This window comes from Apium graveolens, chromosome 4 (genome assembly GCF_009905375.1).
Source record: "Apium graveolens cultivar Ventura chromosome 4, ASM990537v1, whole genome shotgun sequence".
NCBI classification, from domain to species: Eukaryota; Viridiplantae; Streptophyta; class Magnoliopsida; order Apiales; family Apiaceae; genus Apium; species Apium graveolens.
The window spans coordinates 95,312,658-95,334,186 of NC_133650.1; the positions used below are offsets into that span (position 1 = coordinate 95,312,658).

Below are 21,529 nucleotides of genomic sequence, written 5' to 3' on the forward strand. Positions count from 1 at the left end.
AAATTAAGAACGTGCAGTCATTAAATATGTAAGTACCAATGACGGAATCGATATTTCTGGCATTAAGATGTGAAGAATTGATATCATTTGAGATAAGAAGATTTGATATTATTATAAGGAGTGGATTAACTATTCAAGTGTGATGCCCAGGTAAACCGTCGTGACGGAAGATAGTTCTGGAGACGCCAAAGGAGAACATGAAGAAGTTTAAAGGACAAAGGAAAGTAAATAATTTGTTAAAAATAATTTAAGATTACAGTGACCAAAATATAAGTGCTATGGCGATTATAAATAAGAGTTAGGAGCAGACCGAACTTGAAGATTTTACAGTATCAAGACATATTTCCAGACGAGTTACCAATATTTCCTTTAGATAAAAAAAATGCGTATATGATTGATTTAGCACCTGAAATGAAGCCAGTGTCCAAAGCCCCGCACAGAATGGCACCAGATAAAATAAAGAAATTACCAGAGCAAACGCAGAAGATAATTAGAAGAAAAAGCAACTGGACCTAGCGTACCCCCTTAAAGTGCACTGGCATGATGTGTTAATAAGAAAGATGGAAGGGTGAGATTATGTGTTAGCGAAAGCTCAACAAGTTTACTCTCAAGAGCATATATCTGTTACCTCGAAACCAATGATTTGTTTAACTAAATGAACGAAGCAAGGTATTTTTATAAGATTGATTTAAGACTGGGTATATTACCAAGTGAAAATTGAACTTATGGACATATCAAAGATAATTTTCAGAACTCAGTACTGTTGTTATAAAATTCTAGAAATGTTAGTGGGATGAACTGATATACCAGTGATATTTAAATTTGATGAGTAGAATTTTGAAGGAAGAATTTGGATAAGATATACTTGCGTTAATTAAGAAGAACCATGCAACCTATACAATGATAGCTGAGGAGTCAAAGAAGAAAGAAGCAGTATAAAAAGAGTTTACCAGGTGAAAACTTTAATGGCAGGAGGTATAATTCTTAGTATAGACAGTCAGTAAGGAGGAGACAAAAGGGGATTCAGCAGAAAAGTTTAAAGATAGTATGAATGAAGAAAGACCAGAAGCACCAACAAAAGTAAGAAGTTTTATCATGGGCCAGTTATTATTGGAAATTTGTGCAAGATTTCTTGAAAGTTGTAATATTAGAGATGAAGTTAACCAGGAAAAGAAAGAAGGTTATATGAAATGGAGAAGGGTGAAGAAAGCTTTGCGGAGTTAAATGAAAGAATGGTTACAACACCTATTTTATCATTTTGAAAGTATCAGGGAGATTTGGTAGTTTATAGTGATACTTCTTGTAACGGAATAAGATGTGTGTTGACGCAAAGCAATAAAGTTATTGCATATGCATCTAGATAACCGAAACCTTATGAGCAGAAGTACCCTACTCATAACTGGGAATTAAAAGCAACAATAATATCCGTTTTGAAAGATTGGGAAATATTATAAGTATAGAAAAAGATGTGCGATATATACGGACCATAAGAGTTTGAAGTATGAACTCCCGAGGAAAAGCAAATGTAGTGGCAAGAAATAAGTAAGATAGAGAGAGGATGAACATAGAGACTGTACCAGAAGAATTATCTATGGACTTCTAGAAGTTGGAATTTGAAGTCAGGATTCATGATCCCAAAAAGGAGTAAGAATGTATAAGTATGACTTTTCAGTCAGAATTGTTACAGAAGATAAAGAAGCGTCAGGAAGAGGTAATGGATCAGGATATAAATCGTTTGGTAGGTGAAAAATTGTGCACGCAAAAAAAAAAAGGACAATCAAGGTATTCTTACATTTTCTTCTAGAATTTGGATTCCACCAGTGACGGAATTGAAGAATGAAATTTTACAGAAAGCTCATAATTCAAGGTATTCAATCCATTCAGGGAGTACCAAGATGTATAGAGATTTAAAGGAAAATTATTGGTGGCCGGATATGAAGAGGGAAATTGCGGAATGGATTAGCAGATGTTACGTCAAAGAGTTAAAGTAGAACATTAGAGATCAAGTGGATTGCTACAGCCATTGGAGATTCCAGAGTAGAAGTGGGAGCATATCGCCATGGATTTCATAGTTAGGTTACCAAGCACAAAAGCTAATCATGATACCATTTGGATTATAATGGATAGATTTACCAAGTCAGCTCATTTTCTGTCTATAAATGGAAGATTTTCACTGGACAAGTCAGTTCATATGTACTTAAAAGAAATTGTAGTTCGTCATGGAATTCCTGTGTCCATCGTATCCGATCGAGATCCAAGATTTAATTCAAGATTTTGGAAGAGTTTTCAAGAATGTTTGGGAACGAGACTGAATATGAGTACGGCTTACCACCCGCAGACGGACGACCAGAGTGAAGGAACGACCCAGACAATCGAGGACATGTTACACGTGTGTATATTGATTTTAAAGAAAATTGGGACGAGCATTTACCTCTGATAGAATTTGCTTACAGCAACAGTTATCACGCCAGTATTGGGATGCCACCCTATGAAGCCCTTTAGGGACGCAAATGCAGATCTCCAATGTATTGGGACGAAGTAGGAGAACGCAAATTACTTGGACCTAAATTAGGGCAGCAGACAAAGGAAGTTATTAAAGTTACCCAGAAAAGACTAATAGCAGCACAAGATCGTCAAAGGAAATATGCAGATTAGTCAAGAAAAGACATGGAATTTGAAGAAGGAAGCTTGGTATTATTGAAAGTATCACCGTGGAAAGGACTAACGAGGTTTGGGAAGAAAGGGAAGCTAAGCTCAAGATATGTCAGACCTTTTGAAATCCTAAAGCGCATGGTAAAGTAGCTGATGAGTTGGCGTTACCCCCGCACATGGAGCACATTCACAATGTTTTTCACGTATCGATGCTCAAGAAATATAATCCAGACTCCAGGCATGTAATAGAATATGAGCCAATAGAGCTTCAGGCAGATTTATCATATGTAGAGAGTCCGATAGAGATTCTAGAGGAAAGAGAGAAAGTATTGAGAAATAAAGTGGTAAAGTTAGTAAGAGTATTGTAGAGAAACCCAAAGGTTAAAGAGTCAACCTGGGAGTTAGAAAGTGATATGAGAGAAAAGTACCCTTATTTGTTTTCTTAGGAGATTCTAAGGACAGAATCCTTTTAAGGGGGAAGGATGTAATATCCGGGATATATCGTGTAATTATTTTTGCTAATAAATAATTAGTATGTATGTTCAGTATCTATTTTGTGAATTATTTGTTAAGTGTTAAATATATTTGGATGTTTAAAAATATTATTAATTGAGTATTTCAATTTTTTTTATGTCCAAAATAAAATATAGATAATTGTCATATCTTCCTAATTATTTTTGTGTTAATTTATGAATTTATAGGAATCATATAGATTTTTTTTTAAACTCTTGTTCCGGGTATTTAAAACCTATTTTATGAAAACGGGAACCAACCACCATTAACCGTTTTTACGTTTTTAGAACCCGAAACTCTTCCGAGAACTCCTTCCTAACCTAATTGCAATATTCCGAGCATTTTCCGTGTTTCGACTTTTTCGATCCGGCGTACGGTTTGTCCTGCGCGGGTCCCGGCGCAACATTTTCGACACAATATTCGTTTCGGTAAATCAATAAAACCTGTATTTTCGATAAACGGGAGCTTTTTATTAAACTATCCCAATTATCACATCGTAGTACGTGTAACCAGGCGCTGAGACCAAGACCGCAGTACAAATTGTACTGATTTGGATAATTATCCCGAAAACCGATACCGTTTGGATCAGTTTTTATAAATAAACGTACCGTTTTATATCTGGAATGATCCAACGGGATACTAATTCTCCGTAATTATAAATAGCCTTTTACCGTATTTTATTTCATATTAAAAACATTTGCAGACAGATAATTATATAATTTTTACAGAGAAAAATCATATATTCATAAACCTTTCTGAGAATCAAACTACAAATTCAAGGTGTTAGTGAAATCCGTTTGGAAAGTTGGAGTAACCAATTTGAAGGTATCAAGGAGTACTATCAGATTCCAGGACCTGTTTTACTGCAGAATCAAAGGTTGATTTTTTATAAATTTAATTATTTTCGAATTATTTTCATGAAAAATATAAATTTTTGTTCAGATGATTGTTTGTATGATTTGATGATTTCATGTTGTAGAGCTTGTTTTCCTGATGATTTTGGTATATTATACGTCTGATTTGGAGTCCAATAACATGTTCAAATTTGAGTTTGATTTTCGAATTTCAAAATTAGGGTTTATAACCCGTATGAATGTTCTTAATTGAAATTTGGGGGTTTCTTATTCTGGAATAGATTGATGTTGTGATATAGTGGATTGTGTTCTCTGTAAAATTTGCAATCCAGTCGTATAAGTTTCATGAATCAACGAGGTCTGTAGAGAAGGGAGTTGTGTTTTGAATATTTCTGAAGTTCGCCGGAAACTGGCAAACTTCACCGCCAAATTCCGGCCAACTCAGGGAATGTTAGATCGATTTGATTGCATGGTTATGTTCCTGGTAATCCGTAGATGTGATCTGGAGCTTGTGGTAAGGTGAGGAGGCCGGAATCGTGTTCTCCGGCCACCCCTGTGTTTTCCGGCGACTGGACTGCAAAATTGCAGTTTAGTCCCTGTAGTTTTGTAGATGATGAAGTTTAGTCCCTCAAGTTTCCAGACTTTGCAAAAATTGGATTCTTGTTTTAAAAATGTTTAAAAATCATATTTCCTATTTATTTTTATTATAAAAATCCGTTTTTAATTCCTGAAAATTCTAAAAATTATTATTTTAATTCCGAAAATTATTTTTAATTCACAAATAAATCTGAATTAATTAGTTAATTAATTTCAGTTAATTTTTAATTGATTAATTAGTCAATTAATTCAAAAATTAATTGATTAATTGATTTAATTAATTATTAATTGATTTTTAATTAATTATTTAATTAGATTTAATTATTTAAAAATGATTTAAAAATTTTGAAAAATAGTTTCGAACTTTAAAATATTATTCTAAATTATTTTCAAGGCTCGATAATTATTCTAAAATTGTTTCGGAGCCAGAATTGGCCAACCGAACCCTGTTTATTATTCCGAAATTGATCCAACGACCCGTTTTAATTCCGAAAAATGTTTTAAAAATCATTTTAAATACCAGAAAGCCTATTTACGACCCGAAATGTCTTTATAAATGATATGTCATTGATTACGTGATGTATTATGTGTGACTTGTTGATTGACTGTCGGTTTATATATTCGATGATTACTGTTTATGGCATAACTTTCAATCCGTTAATCGGATTTGGGTGAAATGAAGGGTAGATAGAAGTATGTGTTGAACAAAATCGTATGAGTGGAATATTGATAGATACTTATGATGCCTAGTAGAGTAAGCAAGGCGTAAGAAAGAGAAGCAGGTGATCAGAAAATAGAATTGACATATAGAAAATACAGCAAGTAATCAGAAGATAGAAGCGAGGCATAGAAGAAGCAAATGAGTAATTGTTGAATGGAGTCATTAGACAAGTGCAAGTGAAGTTGAAATCAATTATGATAAGGCAAGTACTTCTCAACCTTTCCCGAGATATAATGCAAATATTTCTAAATTCTCATGTGACATACTGTTAATACCTAAAATAGCTCTGTTTTATACTGTAAATACTTTGAATCCTTCAGCCTTGAACCTGAGCCACGTCATTTGATCTTTGAGCCGCAAGCCTTATTCTTTGTGAACTATTTCTTGTTGATTTACCAGATATAAACCACACAAATACGATACCACCCCACAAATATATAACCATCATATACCAAACACTGGAACAAAATTATATAAACATACAGAAACTTTTATACTCAACCATACCTTATGATATCAAAGTACTAAAACCTTGTAAAAACACCATTCATCTAATACCCGATTATCCTACCGGCTGGAGGCCACTTCTTTTATGTATTTTGACATACCCTTTTTGGTAACTATGAACTTTTACCATGCTCTTTTACAAATGTTTTATGGTTATTGATTATGATCTGGTTTTATTGAACTCTATTGTTTATCATATTGAAATGCTTTAGAATTGGATAGTTTTCTTTGTATAGACCAGATTCGTGGTCAGACCATATCGATGGTCAAGTTAGGCCAATGTGTGCCTTGGATCCAGTAGTTAGAGCAGTGCTGTGTGCTTTTCTCGGGGTTAGTGCGTGACTGATCAGCAGCCTAACCTTGGTTTTAAAAAACTTAGAATGAATATCCAATTCTATTGGTTGTTTAACAAGAAACTTGATTCCTTCGAATCATCTCGTTTGATCATTGTTTAACCTCAGTTATTGATAATATGACTTGCTGAGCTAGTTAGCTCACTCTTGCGAATCTTTTTATATATTCTACAGTTAAGAAGGATACGGTTGATAGCAAAGTTTCCCAGTTCAATGTTCGAGCTAGGATTCCAGATTATGATTGATCGAGCTAGCAGGAGCTTATGGTAGTAATGAGATAGCAAGGTTGTAAGAATGATTTTATTATCAATTGTAAGTTAAATTAGTTGGGATTTGGTACGATGTAATAATTAAGGTTGTGGCTTGTTTTCATACTTTAACCTGTTGCGATCCGTGGTTTTGTGAAGCAGGGTCATTATAAATAATATTTCTTATACAGGTTGATATATTGTGTTTGTGTTGTGGACCCCAAACTTCTGACCCGGGTTTGGAGGGCGCCACAACAAGAGCCTTGCCTTTGTCACTCTTCACTTTCTTGCAATCAGGAGATATGTGGCCTTTCTCACCACAGTTGTAGCATTTGACATTTGTGTAATCTCCTCTGTCAGACTTTCCTCCTTTGCCTTCAGACTTTCTGAAATTCCTCTTATCAGAACTTGTACCTTTCCTGGAAAGCTTCTTTCCCTTCCTGAACTTCCTGTATGCAATCCTTGTGATTCCTTTCACCATAAGAGCGCACAGCTTCATCATCTCTTCATCAGCATCCATCTCAGGTTGGCTTTCAGTTTCTGAGTCATCATTACTATCAGAACTTGATGACTCAGTATCATATTTTGTGATGAGCGCTTTTCCCTTGCCTTCCCTTGAGGTAGCTTCCTTGGGGGATTCTTCTTCAGCCTTAAGAGCAACTGTCCTTGACTTTCCTCCTTTCCTCTTGCTTCTTTGTTCCATCTCAAGTTCATGAGTCTTGAGCATCCCATAAATTTCATCAAGAGTTGTTTCATCAAGATTATAGTTGTCTCTTATAATTGTTGCCTTCAAATCCCAACTTTCAGGAAGAGCTAACAAAAATTTAAGGTTTGAATCTTCAAGATCATACTCCTTATCAACCAGTGACAAATCATTCAAGAGTTTGACAAATCTTTCATATAGATCAGTCAATGACTCATTAGACTTTGAGTCAAAGTGTTCATACTCTTAAGTGAGTATTATCTTCCTGTTCTTCTTAATCGAATCAGTTCCCTGGCACCTTGTCTCTAACGCATCCCATATCTCTTTTGCAGTCTTGCAGTTAATTACTCTATTTGACATTACATTATCAATGGCACTATGCAACAAGTGTCGTACCTTAACATCCTTAGCAATTGATGCGATATCTTCAGCAGTGTAATCACTCTTCTCCTTTGGTACAGACTTTGCTGCTTCACCTGCAACTGCAACAGCTAGTTTGGTTGGCTTGTGAGGTCCTTCATTGATTCTATCAAGATATTCTGGATCAGTAGCTTCCAGAAACATATTCATCCTCACCTTCCATATGGGATATTCAGATGGCCTCAGTATGGGAACTCTAATGGTCTCATATCGACTGTGGATTTGAGTCTTTGGAGGTTCTTCAGTTTTGGTGGGCTTGGTTGGAGTTTCTGCTTTAGACATGATTGTTTTTGTATCTTAAACTGTGTGTGTTAACAGATAAGTTCTGATACTACTTGTTAGGTCACACACACCGTAGAAGGGGGTTGAATACAGTGTATAGCACAATCAAATCGAATTCAAATAACACAAGTAACAGAAAACAGACTTTATTCAATGCAATAAACTCTGTTACAATATGGAACTGTCCTCTCTCAGTGATGAACAAATATCACGAGAGCTGCTAGGGTTACAATGAATAATATTCTCGATAATGATAACACTTATAGTATAAACCCTATGTCTGTGTTTATATACTATATAGTTACAAGATAATCGCTAATTGATATGGAATATAATTCTGCTTCCTAAAATATATCAATCAGATATCTTTTCTTCCAAGTATTCCATTCTTCATAGAATTCCTTCTTCATGCATATCTCTTCTTACATTTGTCTCGATCTTCTTTGCTTTCAATCAGCCGCCTTCCTTATCTGAAAGTTTCCTTTACGTCCTGATATTATCTCCTGATAAATATCTCCTGAACCTTAGGTACTGATAACTTAAGTTCTGACTTCAGTATAAGTGCTGATTTCAGTTAAGTACTGATTTATCCTGTTTAAGTAAGATCTGAAAACTAAACATAAATCATATTAGTCATGATATTATCAAATATATCTAACAGATCTTCATCAAGCTAATGACAAAGATCTAGGTCAATCTAAGGTGAAAAATAAATACAAGCCTACTATGACATGTCTTTTTTCTTGTATTGCTTCCTTGGATGGCCTCCGTGTGGGATTACCCTTGATCTTCAAATCTTCATGTATTCATGTACATTACAAGAATGAAATACAAAAACTAATCTAATGAACTTATAAGAACAACTCGAGTTACATTCGAGATTTAAAAATTACAAGATTAAACGACATGCAAGCCGTATTTAAAAATACAAAATCATTAACCTAAGGTCATAAGCCATAACCATTCACCATGCTCAATTAACACATAAGAACATGTTAAAATACATAATATGATCTTAACATATCATACCCATCATTATTTAATAAGAAAAACCAAATATGGAAAAAATCAGAAAATTCGAAATTAAATATGATAACAGTAAATCGCAGATTACATGGAGTAAACCACGTCAAACGCCTTACAAATCAGTCGCTGATAGCTTTATCTATCAGTTTCGTTCAGAAGCTCGATTCCATATGAAATAGCGTATTCATTTGCCAAAATCGGACATCAGACCCAGATTTCAGCAAATCCGCTGCATCCGATTAAGAATCGTATCAAATACGATTCTTATAATAAGAACAAACATATAACATTTATATATCAGTATATATACAAATTATATAATCATCATATGATTATACAACTCTCATGAATATCATATATTCAAAACATATATATACATACGCATATATAAATATAACAACATGTAAAACATACAAAATCGCATACATAACAGTCATTGTATATTGTATACATGTTATCATCATAAAACCAGTAAACACATAAACGAATTAAACACTTTTCGCAAGTAGCTGTGATGCCATTGTTGGGTTTCAATCACATAAATGTAACGGAAACAATAATTAAAAATGTGAAAAATCAGAATTTTCGAAACTCACCGCAGGATCCATGTGAAAAATAGATATTTAATTCATAAATCAGATTGTTTACCTTAAGAAGCTTTACAAATTGGTTGACTAATGGAGATCCAAAGCTTGTTCAATCACCACACATCCCGCTCTCGCGATCTACGCTCTATCGGTATCCACACTAATGCTTGAACTCAAGAATTGGATGTGTACTAACACAAACTTGTTTCTTCTTGATCTCTCCATCTTCTCTCTTGGTGGCTAGGGTTTTTTGTAAAAGTCTTGCTCATAAAATCAGCCAGACAAGAGATATTATATAGAGAGTAGAAAAATAATTATAACTCTTAACTAATTAGGAGTTATTATTAATTCAAAATTCCTATTTGTATAATAATTAAGTCATGCTTAATTATTTAACAAATTAATTTCATAATTAATATTAGTAAATTCGAATATCAATATTTATCTAATTAATTAAGTCATACTTAATTAATATTATAAATAATTCGAATTACTTTAATATAATTTAAATCCAATTTAAATTAAATCCTCCAAGCATTCTTTGTGTGTGACCCTATAAGTTATTATTACGTTGATAACGAATATTAAATCTAATTTAAAATTGTAAACAATGAGCGGCATCTAGTAATACATCATTGCTACCCAAGTAATAATAATTGAATCGGTGATCGATTAAACCTTTCGTGAATAATGTACAATGTAATATAATCCCTTTAACCAAATATTATAGATTAAACTAGAGGCATGTAATGTGTCATCCTCATCAATGTTTAATCCAGTTTTCCTTTAACAATGAGTAGACTATCATATCAAATCAACATTTGAGCGTGGCCACGCATTTCATAGTCTAGCTCATACAAGAAGCCAATAATATCACTCCTAAAATAGGAGGGTTAAATCCCATCAAGATCATTCATATTTCTCATACGATTCATAATATACCCAATGTCCACTTTTATCATTACCCGGTCAAGGATAACTTTTAAAGGAATCAATGTATATTAATTCTCGTATAGAATTATAATGACTTTAGGTTTAAGGACCATTACATCATTATCACTGTGAGAATTACTTATGACACAACTGACATGTAGATGCTCACATTGGGTCTGTCCAGCACCATATACATATACATCTACCTGTGTTTTTTACTTTAGTATTTATACCTATGATCAATGAGATGTGATCATCAGTCAACAAACACACCAATCTTAATGCATTATTATTGTCCCTTAATAATAATACTCGACTAGGGACCTTTAGGAATATTGATACTATTCTCATAATCTCATTTCTTAGTCATGTACTTAGAGATATAGAATTGCATATCATATTCCAAGGACATTTATTAATATAACATTTATATTGCAGTAAATTAAGAATTAATAAATTATAAAGGGAATAATCGATAGAATATAAACATTAATGATCCTAATGTCTTAAACTAAAACATCTTAGTGTTGTCTATAGGGTACAAACACTAACAACAACAAGGTTCAAAAGCACCATGCAGCTTTGCTTGCTTAGGATTTTGTATTTCAATTCAATAGGATCTCTATTTTTGGTTTAGCTCACAAAAAATTATGTAAGGGATGGATCCCAAGGATTTATGAAATTTATGAAATTTTCAATATCTGATATTGAGTTTCTACGAAACATAGAGTGAAAATATGCAAACCAAATACGGATAAATATAAGGATAATAAAATTTGAAAATAGGGAGACTACATGACCTGAGCATAAGTAAACATAAATAACTAAGCCACACAGGGCCAACAAAAACTCTAAGGAGCGGAAGTGTCCTCTGTGTCGATATCATCATCTCCTCCGCTCTCACTCGATGTCTCTGCGGTACCGGTCTCGCTGGAAAAAGAGTTGAGATCCTCTGTGGAAGGCCTAGAAGATGACTCTGGAGGGGGAAGAAGTTGGGTATGAGGGACATCCTCAGAGGCAACTACACAGGTAGGAAACCTTTGTAGTAAAGCCTCATCATCTGGACAAGGTTATTTCGCCAGGTTAATCTCCCTACATGCATCGTTCACGGTCCCAAGAGCCGTGTCCCAACCAGTCCCGAAAAACCCGGGAAATACTGTGTCATCCCTAACCTGCATGGTCTAAGCAAACTCGTCTGTGTCCAAGTAAGCGTCGATGGTTCTGTCTCGTTCAGCCTTGAGCTTCACCAACTCCGCATTGGCTTCAGAAAGTTCCTCCTCCTTTTGTTTCATCTTCATCTCCAAGGCTGTATGCTTGACCTTCTACTTCCTTAAAGCCCTGTCGGACTTTTCCGAGGCCTTCTTCCAAGACTCAGCATGACGCACGGCCGCTTGGAAATGAGTGTTGGTCTGAAATAAGAAAAAGTGTGAGGTAAGGCAAGGCAATGTTCATGCTTTAAAAAGGAAAAGGGAGATGGTTAACATTAGAAAATGAAAAAGCATACCGAAGCAATGGACTGAGCTCCCATAAGCTTCACACGCTCCAGGTCCTGGCCAGTCACGATGTATGTGAAGTCCTTAGGAGTAATGGAATGATGAGACCAATCCCAAGCATGATTCGTGGAACCAACCACGGTATCTCCTCGGCGAAAACCCCAGAAAGGCTGAAATGAGCTCCTGGGAGGAGGGGCAGGAGTGGTTGTAGCTTCAGTACCCGTTGAGGAGGCCTCCACCATCGGCTCTTTATGCTTCTTCAGGAAGCTAGGCTCAGTAGCCTTACCACGAGGATCCAACCCTGCAAGCCGGGCCTTCTTCATTCTAGTTGTTTCCTCAACGACCGGCACAATGGTGTTGTTTATCTCCTAGGTCGCTGAAAAGGAAACAGAAATAAATAATATATTATGTTAATAGCGTATAAAAAAAGAAAATAAGTAGAGAATGAGAAATACCCTGCTGAGTGACTGTAGAAAGTCCCACATGGATCAGGGAAAACTCCTCCAACAAAGTCCACTGGGGAGTCTGGCCCTTATCTTTAATAAGCTCCCTATATATAAGATTTTCCTCATCTGATAGGCAAAGGGTCTTAGGGCTGCCATCACTAACTTTACCAAAGGAAGATCTAAAAAGGGTGCCCCAATCACCGTTCTCCCATCTTAAACCAACAAAACTATCCCTCCAATGTTGGTTGTTATTAGGAATTGAGGCACTGTTGAAAATTTGAGGGCATTTGGGCCTCTGCCTAATGTAAACCCAACCACAAGAGATCTGAGTACTGTTATAACATTGAAAGATTTTCCTAAAGATATCTACAGAAAGGGGAAAACCCTGCCTAAGGCATAGGACCATAATACATATGACATTTCATCAAGCATTGGATGGAAGTTAACAAGGGTTAACTTGTAAGTCAGCTAATAACCTAGGAATAAACTCATGAAAGGGAAACCTAAACCCCGCAGAAAGGGCATCTGCATAAATGAAAAGAGTGTCGGGTTTTCAGTGGCATGTATGATCACTACCGTCAATGGAAATTATCATAAGGGGGGACGGACATTATAAGTTGTGTTAAGCTTATTAATATGAGCTACGTTATACCATTTGTTACAATAATCAAAAGAATCTAAGTGGGCAGTGGATGAGTATTCGTCTCCCCCGAAGTTGATCATTTCTATAAAAGACATATAAGAAGAACGAATATGAATTTCGTTACCTCTCTTTAAAGCTGAGGCGATCTTAGTAGCTCTCTCAACGCTTTTGTCATCCATTGATGGAGGAAGAAGAATGCTTGAGTCTAGAATCTGGAGGAAGAAGATGAAGATTCAATTAATCTTCAAACACACCCAGAAAAGAGGCCGAAAAGTAGCTGATCATCGTAAAAATGTGAAGGTATTTGGGGAGTTGAAAGGGGGAGATGAGAGGTAAGGAGATGAGGAAATGAGGAACTGAGAAGTGAAGTGTGAAATAATCACACTCCCCCCCCCACACACACACATATATAGTGCCCCTAGCCGGTCATTGGGCCGGTGCAAGAGAATTTCAACCGGTTATAAACGGTCAAAAAGCCCAGCACAATAGCTTGGGCCCAATTCTGAAAACTTCCAGGATCTTCTAAAAGAATAATATATATATATAATCAGAATATAAATAAATATATATACATATATATATATATTGACTCTATAACATTCTATAGAGATTGAGAAGTGAGAAAGGCTAGAAATATGGGCCCAAGCTCCAAGGCCCATGTTCTAGGAGATTGCAGAAAAATCTCAACTTAACGGGCCCACTCGAGAAAATCTGGGTCATACGAGGCCCACAGGGTTGAGTTAATTTTGAATAAATCCTGACCTAATTTCGGTCAAGATTCCTGATCGGAAGACTTTCTGGTCAAAAAACTCACGACCTAACAAACGGGAACGTAATTCGGTCAAAACCTCCAATCAAACTAAAATCCTGACGGAATTTCATCAAAATTCTGGCCGGAAGTACTTTTTCTCAAAAACAGCACGACCAGAATTAAAGGAAGCATAATTCGGTCAAAACCCTAAAAGTCCTGACTGAATTTCGGTCAAGATTCTGGTCGAATATCCTGCCCAAAAGGCACCACGACCCGGATAAATAGAGGCTTAATTCGGTCAGAAAGTGATAGGAAAAATCCTGACCGAAATTCGGTCAGGATCCTGGCCGAAAATTCCTGACCTACAGCTCCATGACCAGAACTTATGGGGGCATAATTCGACCAGGATCCTGGTCGAATAAGGAGTCCTGGTCAAAATTGATATATATATATATATCAAGGAAAAATCCATAAAATCAAGAAAAATTCTTGAAAATTAAGGGAAATTCCTGAAAATAAAAGAGAAAATCCTGAAAAATATCAGAAAATTCCTAAAAATAAGAATAAGGTAAGAAAATAAATATGGAAATTCCAGACGATATCTCGAAGCCTCGGATAAGGCTAATCGTTGTAAATGTGTAGGTCGCTCCACGCTTTACGTTAAAAACGATAACCTGTCAAGGAGTTAAATGAACTTAACTTCTGCGAAATCTTGTACGATTTCCCATAAGTTGGGGGCAAATAATAGGAAATTAAATAAACCATGATTGCGTAATTAATATCGCATTAATTATACCCGGTTTGGGCTACTAATAAAACTCATTTTAAAAGGAGTCCAAAACTCTAAATAGTAATTAATTTCAATATTAATTAATATAGGTAAAATCAGCTGATAAGTAAAGTCCAAATAATGATACAATTCCTTAGAGATTGACCTCCAAGACACCTCATGGGATAATGAGTCAATTTCCTACATTCTAGGATTCCAAAGTCCACTCTAAATCTGAGACTTGTCCACCAAGTCTCCTAACCCTAATCCAATTCAAAGGCATCCCATGCCTATATAATGAGTCTCACCCACAAATCAGAACTGCATTTTTGACTTGATCCTTAGCACACAAGTTACGTAGCCATCTTGTGAAGGCAGATTGAGTCACGAAACACGAGAGTAGTTAAATAGAGTTTTGAAACCCACGAACCCAAGTATTAAATACACCCTAATTTTTTACCCATAACAGAAAGTCATTTCAATTAGTTTTTGAAATCTCTCAAATCCTATTCACCAGCCCCGTTAGATATTTGGATTCTTTTTTCTTTCTTTTGTTTTCTCATTTCAATTATTATTCAAATCTTAGATCACAAAAAATATATTAATATGTAAATTATTTTTAAAAATTATAAAAAAATTATTTTTTTTATATTTTTTCATAAGTTACAAATAATTTTAATATCATTGATTTGTTAATTTTTTTTAAAAAAATTAATGATATTAATAAAAAAATTAAAAAAAAATAAATTTATTTTATTTGTTATTTTGACAATCAACCACCGATTTCAACAGTACTTGTAACTAGTGTTTAGTCTCATATTAATGTTTCAATTTTTTAAAAATATTTATGAATGATCTAACCGTAAAGATGTTAAGATCTATATATTTTAGTGATATGACAAAAAAAAATTAAAAATAAATTTATTTGGTTTGTTATTTTAACAGTCAACCGCTGTTTTGACCAGAATTTTTGCTTCGGCTAGGCTCGGCTTGTTTTAATGGAGAAAGCTCGTGTTCGGCTCGTGTTCGGCTCGTGTTCGGCTCGGCTCGACTCGGCTCGATTTTGTTCGATAAAAACTCGTGTTCGGCTCATTCGTTAACGAGTTCGAACACAGTTTTCTGTTCGTAAGAAAGCTCGGCTCGGTTCGTCAGAAAAAAATTAAAACTCGGTTCGATTCCATCAAAACACGGCTTGGAGCCGTTCGATTCGTGAACAGATCTAATTCGGGTACTTAATCGAGGCCCACGACCAACCATCTTGCACCTTTTTTTCCCTTGCAATTCGAACAAACAACACAAAATCAAAACTAAGACAAGGTAATAATATTATTTTTCTAGTACTATGAAGATTAACAACGACCCTGGATGGTTGTGCCCTGTTTCATCTTCACTAAAACAAACAAAGAATCCTCATCCATTGGCACCCGATCTTGTCGCGTATCAAAATTCCCTGCCTGGACTGCATGAAAATGGAACTTTTTCTTCCCAGTCTCAAGAAAATCTTTCTTTCTTTCTTACTCCTTTTTCTTCTTCTTGCGCCACCCTCAATCCCCGATTACACGTCGGGATCGATCTGGGTTGTTGTTGTTTTTATACAATCCAGGTCGTATCTTTGATATGTATCGGGCCTAATGGGTTGCGTTAGCTCCAAGAATCTCAAATCACCTTTCCCCTCACCTACATTGTGTAGACCTGATTCCCCCATCAGGACTAGTAGTAAACATGGAGGTACAAACCTGGACAAGATAAAAGAGGATCATGCACAGAATGACAAGGTGGATTTTCGGAAATCATCATCTTTGAAAAAATACCGTGCCAGCAGCATCAGGAAAAGTTGTGGATTTCCTATTAGACTTGGAAGCTTCAAGTCGACACAAGGTAGTGATGATGATGATGATGATAATGGTGAACAACATGTTGCTGCTGCTTGGCCTGCTTGGCTTACTGCTGCTGCTCCTCAGGCTGTTGAGGATTGGCAGCCTCTTCGCTCTGATACGTTTCGCAAATTAGAAAAGGTCATTCTTTTCATTTTCTGATGATTATTTTATAAAATTGAATTTTGTTACATAATGGAAAGTTGCACTGCAAGTTGCAACTTGCAAGACCTCTCTTGAATCATATAACATATTAAGCCTGGTCTGCATGCATCACATTGTTCCTGTTCATAAGCTCATGCACTCTCTTCAGAAACTTACTTTTTATATTCCTTTATTCTTGTAATTAAGACATGATGAGGCGCTGCTTGTTCTGCAGTATCTTTGAGTAATTATGTACTTCCCCCGTAAAGATTAAGTTAAACTACTAGTCCATTAATCGACTGTATGTGCAAATTAATTGTGAGGTTGTACGCTGAGGATACTATTGTTTTGAGTTTTTGCAGGTTCTGTCTAATTGTGATTTTCACTATTGTTACACCAAATTATTGCTTCGTAACTGATTCATTATTCAATAGTATGAGGCTTTTACAAATTTTGTTTGTATGTTTAGATTTCTCCCGAAGTGTCTCTTTTGGGGAGAAAGGTGTCGGCATGTCCATAATGATGATCTAGCTAATTTTTGTTTTTACTCTTTTGGTCTTAAATTTGTAATACAAAGTTTAAATTGGACTGATCCTAACAATTAATTGTCCTGCTGAGTGGTTTTATCTCCTGTATATGTCTTTATCATACATTTATAAGTATCTTGATATGCAGATTGGGCAAGGTACATATAGCAGTGTTTACCGTGCACGCTATGTTGAAAGTGGTAGACTGGTTGCCCTGAAGAAGGTGCGTTTTAATAATATGAAACCAGAGAGTGTCAAGTTTATGGCACGAGAAATAGCAATTCTACGTAGGCTTGACCATCCCAACGTCATGAAGCTGGAGGGAATCATTGCTTCTCCGTCATCAACCAACATATACCTTGTATTTGAGTACATGGAACATGATCTTTCAGGACTAATCTCAAATCCTGACATCAGATTCTCTAGTGCACAGGTTTGTTTCATTTGAAGTTTTTTTGACATTCTGCTTTTAACTTGTGGAGAAATACATGACTTTATACATCTCTGTGGAAGCAGATCAAGTGCTATATGTGGCAGCTATTATGTGGACTTGAACATTGTCATTCACATGGACTGATACATAGAGATATCAAAACATCAAATATACTGGTGAACAATGAAGGAGTATTGAAGATAGCAGATTTTGGTCTAGCAAATTTCGTTACTCCTACAAACCAGCAACAATTGACAAATCGTGTTGTCACTCTATGGTATAGGCCTCCTGAAATATTTCTGGGTTCAACCAGTTATAAGGAAACTGTGGATCTGTGGAGTGTAGGATGCGTATTTGCTGAGATGTTCGTGGGAAGGCCTTTTCTCAAAGGCAGAAATGAGGTTAGATATACCTTATTACATTCCAGGCACACATATTTAATACTCTATTTGACAGCATAAAAAATTTTGTAAAAAAATAAGCTTTCGTTTCATGTACACTGTGCATTTTTATTTACTACATTTTCTAGTTAAATAATATTTTATAGACTTAAAAAGGTGGATGTCTGGACATGAAATACTATAAGAAAGACTAGCACTAGAAATGTGTAATTAGTTGAAAACTTACATTCTTTTCATAATGATATCTTCACTTGAATTAGTATAAACTGCACAACAGTTGATTTGGTTTGCACATTAGCCTCATTATAATATGAAGATTTTTTAATTTAATTTATTAAACAACTTCAGGTTGAACAATTACATAAAATATTCAAGCTTTGTGGTACTCCATCTGATGAATACTGGCAAATATCCAAGCTTCCTCTAGCAACAATGTTCAAACCTCAGCATCATTATGAGAGTACTCTTAGAGAAAGCTGTAATGAATTCCCACCAACTGCCATCAACCTTTTAGAAACTTTGCTTTCTATAGAAGCGCACAAGCGTGGGACTGCTTCTTCTGCACTCGATTCAGAGGTAACTCCAAGTTGCGTGATTATAAGAATAAACTTCACCAAACATATATTCGCAAACTGTTGATTTCTGTTAAAATTTATGCAACAGCTTTGGTTTAATTTTATCCAACATTTGTTACTGCTGGTATCTAATCCTCTGATTAACATTTTTATATTGTTACATGATCATGAGTTTCATATATTAGCTGACATATATTTTAAGAATAATATACTCACTGGAGACCCTTTCCGTACCCTGTTGCACCTTCCATCAGTATTTCAGAACCGGACCTTACGCGTGTGATCCATCAAGCTTGCCGAAATACTCACCTAGCAAAGAGATTGATGCGAAGGCCCACGATAACACAAGGTATCCCCTTCCATAGTCTTCTAGTAAGATTCTAGTGATTATTTCAGTTCTTAGTGCTGAACCACTGCAAGACTAATTGACATTTAATTAAGAAAAACAACAAATCAAAAATTGTATTGTTGTTAAGTGATGTTTTCATATCCACATAGTTTAAATATTTTCTTTTGTCTGTGAATTTCACATAAAGAACGATTCAAGCCCAGGAGTAGGACAAATACTCAATATGCAAAGCCGTCTAAAAAACCAAACGATTGTTGAAGCCCGAATAACTTAGGAATCTAGTTCTATTGCAAATTTAAGTCATCTTTTTGTACAGATGCTGTACATTCTATTTATGATTTAGCCTGTAAATATGATTAGCTAAAAGAGACTTGAGAGTTGGTGAATGATTATTTGAGGTCCACTGAACCTTTGGAATATGAAATCAATACCAACACAATTTATTCATATAATTCTCTTGGGCAATCAAATTAGTTGAACAATTGTATAATGGTTTCAGAAGAAATGCTGGTTCCAGAAAGCCAGCCCCTGGACCCTCAAGAGACCTGAGGAAATCTCAGAAGCCCTTGCAAGAATCAAGCACTTCGGTTAACTTGGTTATCTCTCTCCCTCCCTCACTCTCTCTCTCTCTCTCTCTCTCTCTCTCTCTCTCTCTCCCTCCCTCCCCCCAACACAAATATATATCTTCTTTTCTTTCACATTTCCCAAAACTCATTTAAATCATAATTTTTCAACTATAGTCTGCAACTACTAACTCACACACTCATAATTTATGAAGGAGGTTGATGAAAATCATTATGTTGGTCGAAGAATTAGTGCCAACTCTTCAAAATTAAGGGTACTAAGAGCCACAGGGTCTCTCAGATCAAGTAGGCCAATATACGACGATGCCTTGTCAGATATGTCTAAAGTGAGTGAGATATCTCAAGCAGAGAGCACTAAGATAGTCCCAGGAAATGCATCATTAAGCATCTTTCCGCATGCCAACAGGAGAAATCAGGATGCACCATCTAGATTGCCTATGAAGAGATACTCGAGAAGTAAAACCATGATTTTTATAGATCCAACGGCTGAATTGCATGAAAATCAATCTAGTGAGCATGATGTTCTCAAATTTTCTGAAGAGTTTACTGCTGTAAGTGTTCTGTTTGCCTGAATTTAGTTAAACTTTTATCAATTGTTTCCTCAACAATAATAATTATTGTCAGTGTCACTTCGGTTATTTGCTGTGAGATACATTATTCATCCTTCTTTTCTCCAACCTATCCCATCAGACATGCCTGACTGCCAAAAATGTATAACCACTTACTTCAGTGCAGGCTGTAGCATATCCTGTTTTAACACACAGACACACATGCACCCACTTTGTATATTAAATAAATTATGTTTACAATCTTTTGGGGCAAACGTTGGACAAGAAGAGCTTAGGAGTCAATTAGTATATTCTGATTCCTGCAACATAGAAATTCTCCCTGAATTGTGATGAATGTCATCTCTATCTGAAAATGTACCAGGATTGTATTGATCGATATCCAAGGCGTCCATTCTCACTGGACTTGACCAAGACAGCCGATCCGGCTGGAAGCCAAGATAGCCATACTCATCAGGCTTTTCAGAAATCCCGTTTCAGTAGAGGTACATATTATTGACTTCAGTGTACTTTACCTGGTCATCCTTGATTCCTCTTGATTCAAGATTCTTTTTAGAGCAAGTCCATTGTATAGCTGCACTTGGTTAAATAGGTAAAACATAGAAACACACTCTACAAAAACACCATTCCACTGCATAGCTATTAATTGAATGCATTAATTAGTAATTGGCTCTAAAAGTTATACCAATTATCCATTAACGTATTCTACTATTCAAGTGTAGGTACACATTGAAATGAATTTTTTATAAATTTAGCTCTATATATTAAGGGTCATGGTCTCTGACACACGCGTGTCAAGGACAATTACAGCGAAAACGAAAAAAGCTTTTCCGCCAAAAATTTTGGCGGAAAGGCAAAGAACTATCTTTTAATCAGGCCATTGAAATATAGATCCGACACATGACCCATATATTAACTACTTAACTATTTATAGTAATAGATATTCTTGCCACATGACCAATCCAAATGATTTAATAGACCGTTTAAAGTAAGTTACTTATAGTTAATAATCAAGCAGGGGAGCACAAGTACCATGTAAGGACCAAAATCCATTATTGGTTTAAAAAATAGCCAGTGTAGCGTTAACATTCTTGGTCTTAGATATGAGAAGCCAAAAGAGCAACTTTGATCTGTTTGTGCAGATGAATGAAGTAGAAACGACGGAAATCAAAGAATTCATAAATCCTCGCAAGGACCTCAACAGAAGCTACATGCATGAAGTTGGGAGCTACTTGTTGTTGACAATATAAATCTCTCATGTGGCCAGCCAGCCAGCCAGCAAACCAGAGCAGGAAAGGAAGAGAGAGCGAACAGTATGTCCTCCTGAGAATCTTGTGTAAATACATTCTTTAACCACAAACCATTTTCCAACCTCAATAGTTTAGCTTGTATTTACGGTTTTGCATTTTCTGGCTCTTTTGGTGTCTTGTTCACCTTGTACATCAGAGCTGTAAATTAGTATCAATATATTTGCTTTCTCTGTGTCCACCTGCTTGTTTATTTTTTTACTGTTATTTAAGCTCCAATTCAGTTCTGAAACAGCACTGTGTCAACATTCTTTTTCTTTCTTTTTTTTTG

The 21,529-nt window shown here is 35.6% G+C and overlaps 1 protein-coding gene across 1 annotated transcript; it reads left to right on the forward strand.

Annotated features, from left to right (window-relative positions):
- The first annotated feature begins 16,006 nt into the window (after positions 1 to 16,006).
- On the forward strand, positions 16,007 to 21,439 carry LOC141716819 (cyclin-dependent kinase C-2 C-like). Its single transcript, XM_074518998.1, has 9 exons — positions 16,007 to 16,513; positions 17,192 to 17,476; positions 17,560 to 17,877; positions 18,226 to 18,453; positions 18,707 to 18,801; positions 19,301 to 19,397; positions 19,580 to 19,936; positions 20,316 to 20,436; positions 21,094 to 21,439. The coding sequence occupies exons 1-9, from the start codon at positions 16,130 to 16,132 to the stop codon at positions 21,099 to 21,101; spliced, it is 1,893 nt and encodes a 630-aa protein (XP_074375099.1). The 5' UTR covers positions 16,007 to 16,129; the 3' UTR covers positions 21,102 to 21,439.
- Positions 21,440 to 21,529: the final 90 nt, after the last annotated feature.